Below are 9,913 nucleotides of genomic sequence, written 5' to 3' on the forward strand. Positions count from 1 at the left end.
CAAATATAGATTTAATCTTGCACTTGGAAGGTTCTTTGTTATTGAGGCAGAAAATTTTCTATATGACATGATAAATCTTTTATGGAGCTTCTAATTTGGCCCATTTTGTGTCAATTTAGATGTTCATCACTTTCAAAAATGAAGGTATCTAAATGCGGGGTTTAACCACTGCACATGCATTGATATTTACTGCTTCACATAGGCTAGATTTAAACTCTCCATTTGTACATTACTTCTACATATTAAATTTGATAGAAAAATCAGACATTATGGACAATAGCCAAAATACATTGGTACAAGTAAGAACATAAATAATGATATATTATAATGCACTTTTTAGTTAAGAATCCCTCAGTTTGGGCAGTCTGTTTTGGAGTCTGTTTCTTTAGTTTGTGTACAGGTCTTGTTCAAACACATGCAGTACTACATAAACTAATGCTTTTGATTTGGTAGCCAAGAACAGCATTCACCTTGTTTTAAATAGTAAAATGACTGAAACAAATATGTAACATTGTGATACGACTAGACAATCGCCTTTCTTGATCTCGACTACTGAATGGCTTTCTGATCCTCTATGCCACCCTTCTTTGTCTGATTCATCTAGTTGGGGCAGTGAGGACTTCCCAATACTCTGCTTAGATCTATCTGGTCTAAGGTAGACATCCATCTTTCTTCTTCTGGAGAAAATGATAACTCCGGTGAAAGTTTTTCCATCTAGTACAGAGGTCTAAGGCTAAAGGATGCTGTACAGTCTTGCTACTGCCTCACACTGCAAGTAAGATCCCTCATTTGTGCCTGGCAGTTCTAGTATCCAGAACTCTCCTGTTTTCAATGATACTGGGTCATGCAACAGCTTCTCCCTTGCCTCTTGGCCTGAGCTGTTTTTGGAAGGAGACATGAGTTCACAGGGGAACAATGCACAAAGTCATCCCTTACCATCAAGTTGGGATCTGACAGCCATACATGGGAAACTAAACTACTGATGCACTCCTGCCACAGTGACACCATAATTCCAGGCTAAAATGAGTAGGACAAAATGTGCTTTTTTTTCTTTTCTGACAAAAGAAAAAAAAAAAAAAGGAATCTATATTATAGTTAAGATTGTGTATTAAATTTGAAGATGACAATGATTAAATGAAATTAATTCCACCTTAAAGGATATAGTCTATGCATGTCTGAAGTAATTTGATACACCTGAAGGTAAGTTGTGTTGCTATCATGTTTATCAGATAAGGAGTTCTTGTAATATTGTGGTTTTCTTTCACAGGTGACACTGCTATATGCCTTCCTTCACATGAGACACAGCTTGAAATATTTTGATAAAATGAGATGCTTGCGGAAACGATCAGCAGTGTCATTCTTAGGAGTCCTTGTCATTTGCTTGCTGTTCATGAACTTGTACATTGAAGATGGTTATGTTTTGGTAAGTTTCTTAGATGGAAGCAATGATCCTGGAACAACAGAACAGGACATATCCCTAGTGAAGCAGTAAAGTTTCATAATTCCTGCAATTTCTCCTATTAGTGTATCATTAACAGTGAAGTATCCTCAAAATGTGTCCTTTATGATGAAGCCATCTTATCAATAGACACTGTACACAGGGTGTGTCAGTAAGACCCTAGTGCTGCTTTTCACAGAAGTAAATGTGCCATTGTTTATTTGAGGTATGGGAGATAATGAACATAGCAAAACATGAGATATCTCTATCAGGTATCTTCCTTGGAGTCAAAACATCCTCTATATTTTCAATACTTCTGGCATTGCCTCAATTTTAACATTGAAAATTGCCTAGATGTGAAACAGTCATGCGAGCTAGGACCTCCTTTTACAGTCCACACTGCAGATCTCTTCTGTGAACATGGTATTAAACAATATTACAGAAATACCATTATAGAAGAGAAATTACGTTATTTCAATACATTTTAAGCTTCTTGCATAAACAATTTCTTTTCAGTGCTTTTATTTTGTGTTTTTTCTCATTTTCTGTGCCTCAGAATTGAGTCTGGCAGGTTCAGTGCTACAGCACCAACAATTAGACATAAATGATACCTAGTGTAGGTTTGTGATTGTGAAAAAAAGATTTATGGAAAAAATTTGTTAGGAATTTCAACGAGTAAACTACTGCTAATGTAACATAACTCTACAATTTAAATGTAACCTATGGGTGTCTCAGTCCTGAATGCCAAGTAAGTCCTGAAGACCTCATTCACGGATTCAATTACCAGTTCTTTCGATGTTGGGCTGGGCCCAGTAAAAGAATATGGTAGCTTAATAACTGGAGCTTGCAAATAGTAAAATGACTAAACCAGATATGTAACATTGTGATATGATTAGACAGTCCTCGTTCTTGAACTGGAACTACTGAGTGACTTTCTGATCCTCTGTGCCACCCTTTGTCCGGTTCATTGATCTGAGACAGTATGGGCTTTCCAGTATTCTGAAAGGTGAAGTCCAATCTCATTAGGATCTGAAAAGAAACATCACAGTATGAAAAAACTGCAATACACAAATAGCAAAATCCTTACATTAATTTATTGGAATCATAGATAACTTGGTACTGATTTTAATTTAAAATATTTTACTTTTTATTTATAACAATATTGTAAATATTTATATTACTAAAACTATGCTAGCAGTTTTTAAACTATTGAAACGATAACCCATACATCTAGCATATTACTCTATTATAGACATATTGCTTTCTCTAACAGTACTTGCACTAAGTTTTTGCACTATGTTTTATTTATTCATAATTTCTTGGTTGTGATCAGACTGGACCTGGCTTATCACATTATTTTTTTTTACAGTGATATTTTCCCTGATGCTTCTTCTCCGTTCACTAATTGCTTCAGTGTCCTCCAGATGTTTCTGAAAGTGCTTTTATTATCACTGCTAATGGTGTTCCTCTTCGTTTGTTTCTGAAATCTTTTCCCATCCTATTTGCCAGCTCCCCAGATGGCTCCATGTCTTATTCTTAATTTGCTCTTTTTTCCTCCTTTTTAAAAAATTCACTCTCTTTCACTGCTTCTCTCGTCACAGTTCTGGCATGTTTGCATTCATGTAGCTCCTAGCCAAGTCTCTTGGCAAGTCTCCTGACAGTTCTCCCAGATCTCTTGATACCTTTATGGTTCATCAAGCGTTTTTCAAATGTGTTAGGCTGTTGACTTTTTAGTTTATATATTTATCTATTTTTATTTTCAACTTTCCTGACCATGTCTGCCAGCTCTGTTAACTTGTCTGGTGTGTTTGCTGAGGTAAAAAGATTAGCAGTTTCAGTGTTGGGGGTAAGGAGAAATACACCTGAGGATAACTTTCAAGGACAGCAGGCTAACCAGTTTGCCTCAGGGAATGGGAATCTCAAAGTCTTCTGAGCATCAAAGGCCTTCTGACTGTCCAGTTGTAGCAAGTCTCCTGCTGGAGTATCTCCTGAAGGCAGCTGATGGAGGGAGACAACTGACCCTGAGTTTATCTTCTCAGTCTCAGGCAGTGGTTGAGACTGGGACGTGAGGCTGGCGTCTCTTTCACCAGATCTAAGATGAGATCACTGTTTTTTTCTGGGACGTTAGAATATCAAAGTGAGATTCCTTGTGGCAAATCTTAAGAAGGGAGAGGAGAACTTTTCCTTTTAGCTCAGAGACTTACATGTCTGAAGAATCCCTTCACTGTTTTCTGCAGAGTGTTTGCAGTGGAAATGGAAAGTAAGAACCAGTCTGGGAAAATTGCTTAAGAATGTTTGATAAGAAATATACAGCGCTGATGCAAGTGTGTCAGCAGAGTAGTTTGAGGTGCTTCATCTGCAGCATGTGAACCACATCTGATCAAGTATTTTTAAGACATACTGAATTAAAATAACCAGATATCACAACATATGCAGTGATTTTCTATACATATTCTGAGTTGTAGTGAAACATGCCTTCTGAACATTTCTATGAATATTAATCATTGTTTGGGGCGTTATGAAAACAATAGCACTATTGTTTTATAGCTGACAGAACAACCTCAGCAGCCCAGAATATGTCTGTAAAGATTGGAGAACTTCTGGCACTTCTTCCCATGGCACCCACAGGAAATTTCCAGAAAACATTGGACTGTATATTAGAGGTTGGTTAACAAAGAAAAGCCAGAGCCATCACAGAAAAAAATAGAGAAGACAGCTAAACAGAGCTAATCAGGCTCTTCAGCTTTACTGATCTCTGCATAGTAGTCAGAAGTAGAAGAACCAGAATTCAGATTTGTGGAAAAATACATGCTACAGTTTTGCTTTTCATTTAACAAAGGAATAAAAACATATTAAAATAAATAAAAACAATATTAATATTATTAATATTATCAATAATAATGATAATGATAATGATGATGATGATGATGATGATGATGATAATAATAATAATAATAATAATAATAATAATAATAATAGTTTAGCCACAGAAGACATTTCTTAAGGAGAAAAGGAAAGGAACAATGTTGTGGTGAGTTCAAATGTTTTGCTTGTTAAAATCAAAACATTTTGTCCTGACACTATTTCTAAACATTTTTAAACTTTTCATGTTTCAGCAAAATGGCTTTCCATTCCAAAAGCTTCTTATGAAGCTTTTCTGTAACCAATGACACATTATGTTTTCACATTAAAGAAAGGCTTGGTTTAAAAAAAGGAAAGTTTTTGAACCAGCTCAGTTTTTTTGTTCCATTCAAGAGCTTTCAAGAAAATCTCCTAAAGTTTTGGAGCATTCTCTTCCTAGCCCACTGGGTTACATTTTAATCTGGAATCTGATCAACACAAACCTTCCTTTCATAACTTACGAGCAAATGCAAAGTAGCATAACAGCACTAGAAAGAAATTACTGGAGAGACATTGCAGACCAAGAGAGAGTAACAGTGCAGGTAGATGCCCCCAGCTGTCCACCAAAGACCCTTGCTAAGCTCAGAAATAGTTCTATGAAATAATAATAATGAACTTGAAATGAACCTGGGCTTGGTTTACATAAATATTTGTTTTTGCTATAAAATACATCTTTGACACGTTTTTGAATATTGATGCCATTAAATATGAAAACTGTTTACTGTTTCTGTGGTTGTTCTTGTTAGCTGCAGTACTGTTGCTTCACAGTGCTCCCATTTAATGACAGATCAGGAAGTGTTAACATACTGTATATATCAGAAGAAATTAACTCATTCATACACTGTCCTGTCATCAGATTACAATCAAGCAGTGTAAATTAAATAAGCATTCCTACCTTTAAATTCAGTTTCATGACACTACAACCCATTAGATATTTTCCCATTTCTTAAGACCTGAGGAATAAGGTTTCCCTGAGACCAAACAGAGCTTATGGATAGGGCTTTTCTGATGAAGCAACTCTTTCCCTTGTGTGACTTTACTCAAGAAGCCTTTTGGAAGAAAAAGACAGGAGAAGGAGGCTGGAAAGGGAGGCATGCTGATAAATATGCTTTTTTTCTATGCCATCAAACACCACCCAGAGAAAGCTTTGGCTGTCTGGACAATCACATGTGATTGTTACCACAAACCCAAGTTGAAGCCTATCAGTAAAACAGCAAAATGAGCCAGATTCCAGGATCTAGTTTCATCTTTCCATTGCAACAGTTTTGGTGGGGGTTTTTTTAGTCATTGAAAACATTTTCAAAAAAATGTCACCCCCTTGTCCATCTACAAAAATTTTCTCATCTGTTGCTGACTGATGTCTTCGTATCCCTATTTTGAATACCGCAGCAATTTTGGCAATAATTTAGTGTTTGCAACCTTTCCAGAGCTTTTGCCCAAAATATTTTCTTTTCCTGTTATTGTAATCTGAAGGGTTATGGTAGAATTTCTGTAGCCAAAAATGTATGATATTCAGTAATGAGTTTTGAAAAAAATGAGGTGACAGCTACATGCTTTCATGAAAGCTGACACCAAGAAATGTTATTCTTGGAAACCTGCCTCTCCATGTTTCCTCTCTGGCTAGAATTCACAAATGTGTTTCTCTCTGTCTCTCTCCCTCTCTTATTCTTTTTGTCTTCTCACTAATAGGAAGGGGACAAGCAATTAATCAGAGAAACAGCCACGCACCAGCTCAACTCAGAGCGCTATGTTCACACTTTTAAAGATTTGTCTAATTTCTCAGGATCTATAAACATTTCCTATCGCTACCTAGCTGGCACGCCTTTGCCAAGGAAAAGTAAGTAACTGTAATCTGAATGTTATGAAATGATGTAATTTAAAAATAGGTGAAATCCATATAGTTCCTGTGGTATTTCTAGGCAAGAGGGGGTGAGTTAATCAGTGATGATCTCAGAGAATTAGTGGGACAGCTATCTCTCTTTGCGCAGCAGTTCCTGGACAGCTGCTAGTTCAGCCCTAGCAGTGACTGCCCCACAACCTGGTTACCTTCTGAACAAACGCCCGACTTGTAGTTGTCCTGCAGGCAGACCCTGGATGTTCTGTGCAAGCATATTTTTGTGGATTTCCCCCCAGACCAGAGGGAGGTTATTTAGAAAGCAGGAGCAAGGCACGTGCTGGTGGTGCTTTGTAACCGCCTTCTGGGACCGTAATATCAGCCTCTCTACAACCAGCAAATCCAGTCTAAGGTATGGTTGCAATTGCACAGATACTCCCTTTGGGTCCCCTGTTCTGACAGTCCAGCAGCTGTGAATGGATGTCCTTGTTGCTTTAGCTGTCATAATGAGGGAGGTGAATTGTGCTATTATGGGGACAGTAAGAAAGGATTCTTCTTGCAGACATCTGTAGATAGCCTATCTAGTTATCCTGACTTCAGGCAGAGTTCAAGACTTCCATCTCAAAGTGAAATATGGCCATAGCTAGCTTTTAGACAGGTGTTCTTTGGCTTCCAAATCAATCATTTGACCAAGATAAACAGGGCTCAGAAGTCCAAGTAGAGAAGGTAAAATAAAATCATCTGTGAGTTGTTGATCTTCATAGAAAGCTATAAAGTAAAGTTTGTTCAAATTAGGTTTGAGAAATTTGGAGTTCTGTAGGCAGCATAAATGGCTTCTGGGGGTTGTAATTCACTGTACAACTGCATGTTGAACAGACTTAAGCCTTGAGGGAAAATCTGAATCACGTTGTCAGAGCAGTCTTTCACAAACCACAGTATTTTAAGAAAGCTGGACTAGGTTCAACTAGAGTGCGCTCTGTCAGTTATGAAGTCTGAACTTTTTTACATCACAAGTTAGAAAAGAAAAAAGAGATATATTAGCAAATATCTGAAAAAAAAATATTTGGACTGCTGGTAAAAATGCAATTGCAATGGCTCCAAAACAGCATAGTTGAAAATTCTTCCCTTATAATTAAGATGCATTTCTTTCTAAAAGAATGCAACAGCATTACAAATTATTTATACAAGCACAGGTATGCAGTAGTAAGTAAGTTCTTTTCTACTGCAAAATAATATCTAAATTACATCTTGCAGGAATGACTTCCCTGTAAAATGCTCAATGAGTCCTGAAAGAAGGTTAGAAGAAGTATTAGCAAGAAAATATTAGACAAAATCAGTTAAAAATGAACACACAGAAAAAAAAAAAATCCTTGCCACATCCATAAAACTGTAAAGTTATGCATAATTGTAATTAGTCTTGTACAGTGCTTAAAATGATGAAAGTTTAGCTGTGTTTTTGTGCTGCATTTCATAGTTCTTTGCTTTAAAAATATTGTGTGAATCATATCTCATAATCCCCTTTCTTTTAGCAGATTTTACAGCCTTATCATTGTCTATGTGGTTTCCTCTACCTGGCATATATGCGCACATTGCTTTGGCTTTTATCCACTACATGTCATTCCTTGCAGTTAACAAGTGAATGTTTAATGCAATAGCCTCCATGTGTCTATTTCCTTGCAACATGATTCTTTTTTCATGAAAAGGTAATGAACGTCCTTTGTTGCATGCAGCTTAATAAGTTCTCATACCAAATTTCTCAATCTTTACCATTCAAAAAATTTATTTGATATAAACACAGCTCTGGAAGATAGCTTTGTGACAAAATGGTTTCTAATGTCAGACATTCAGTTTTTGTTTGAATTGTCTTTTTGTACAGGGTACCTTACAATTGGGCTATCCTCTGTGAAACGGAAAAAGGGAAACTACTTGCTTGAGACCATTAAGTCCATATTCGAGCAGTCAAGTTATGAGGAACTCAAAGAAATTGCAGTGGTAGTGCAGCTGGCAGATTTTGATTCAGCCTGGTGTGAAGGGATGGTCCAGGATATTTCACAGAAATTTGCACATCACATAATTGCGGGCAGATTAATAGTTATCCACGTCCCTGAAGAGTATTATCCTGTACTGGATGGCCTCAAGAGAAATTACAATGACCCAGAGGACCGTGTGAAGTTTCGATCCAAACAAAATGTAGATTATGCTTTCCTTCTCAACTTTTGTGCTAATCTTTCTGACTACTATGTAATGCTAGAAGATGACGTTCGCTGCTCAAAAAATTTTTTGACTGCCGTTAAGAAAGTTATTACCTCACGAGAAGGATCCTATTGGGTGACTTTGGAATTCTCCAAACTTGGGTACATTGGAAAGCTGTATCATTCCCATGACCTCCCACGCTTGGCCCATTTTTTGTTGATGTTCTACCAAGAAATGCCTTGCGATTGGCTGCTCATTCACTTTCGTGGGCTGTTAGCTCAAAAAGAAGTGATACGTTTTAAGCCATCTCTGTTCCAGCACATGGGATACTATTCGTCCTACAAAGGAGCCGAAAACAAGCTAAAGGATGATGATTTTGAAGAGGAATCATTTGATATCCCTGACAACCCACCTGCAAACTTGCACACCAACATGAATGTATTTGAAAACTATGAGGCAAGCAAGGCTTACAGCAGCATTGATGAGTATTTCTGGGGCAAAGCTCCTTCTACTGGAGACTTCTATGGGATTGTATTTGAAAAACCCATTAAAATAAGTAAGATTAAAGTTGTCACTGGAACTGAAGACCGGCAAAATGACATTTTGCATCATGGGGCCCTGGAAGTAGGAGAAAAGATCGTAGGAAGTAAAAAAGGGAGACAATGTACTACTTACTTGAGACTAGGGGAATTCAAAAATGGGAATTTTGAAATAACAAATCTAGAGCACAAAGTTTTATTTGATATTAACTGCATGAGAATACTTGTTACCAAAAGCCAAAAAGAATGGCTGATCATTAGGAGCATTAGCGTCTGGACTTCTCAAACACCAAATCAATAAAGTAAAGCCACCTGAGATGGTACAGGGTGAATAAAATCACCTGGGTCACAACTGGTGCCATTCCCCAGAAAATCTGACATTTCCAACTCTTCACTAGAGACACAGAAAATCTGTGGAAATCACAAATCAAGCAAAGCAATTTATTTTTTACTAGTTTGGCCAGGCAATATACGAACACTTCTTTGTTGAAAATTTTGAATTTTATAGGAAATGTGAAGTTCTCAAACCTCACTTTGAGATCTTGAACTGCTTTTTTATTATAATTTCTCTGTAAAAGAGATCTTCTGGACTAAACAGAACAAAACAAAACAACACATCCAATAATTACCAAAAGGTTTAAAGCTATGACCAGTACGTTGTGAAAATGAATTGGTTTGAGCCTTATGCACATATAAATTTAAAATGTTATGGTAGTATGCGTTTGTACAATAGTTGGTGATGTGTTTCTTTTAAAGACAGATGTGACAAGGAAATCTGTCCTGAAACTGACAGTTTCATTCTGAGCACTGTAAGAAAATAGTGTGGCTAATCACTGCAACTTCTTTTCAGAAGGGAATGTATGTAAAATTATAAATCTGACATGACAACTATGTAAAAAATAGATAATTGCATCTGTTATTCTGTGCCAACAAATATCCTTTGTTCTTTTTCATGGGTCCTTTCACTGAAATGAGCACTACTTGGTTTCTATATTACTTAGGGGACCA

The 9,913-nt window shown here is 36.9% G+C and overlaps 1 protein-coding gene across 1 annotated transcript; it reads left to right on the forward strand.

The window, feature by feature from the left end:
- Positions 1-1,294: 1,294 nt before the first annotated feature.
- Positions 1,295-9,206, forward strand: MGAT4C (MGAT4 family member C; the record flags this gene model as incomplete). The annotated part of the gene is made up of 3 exons (XM_082052254.1): positions 1,295-1,423; positions 6,029-6,176; positions 8,050-9,206. The coding sequence occupies 3 exons, from the start codon at positions 1,295-1,297 to the stop codon at positions 9,204-9,206; spliced, it is 1,434 nt and encodes a 477-aa protein (XP_081908380.1).
- Positions 9,207-9,913: the final 707 nt, after the last annotated feature.

This window comes from Streptopelia decaocto, assembly GCF_964273445.1.
Source record: "Streptopelia decaocto genome assembly, chromosome: 1".
Lineage (NCBI taxonomy): Eukaryota > Metazoa > Chordata > Aves > Columbiformes > Columbidae > Streptopelia > Streptopelia decaocto.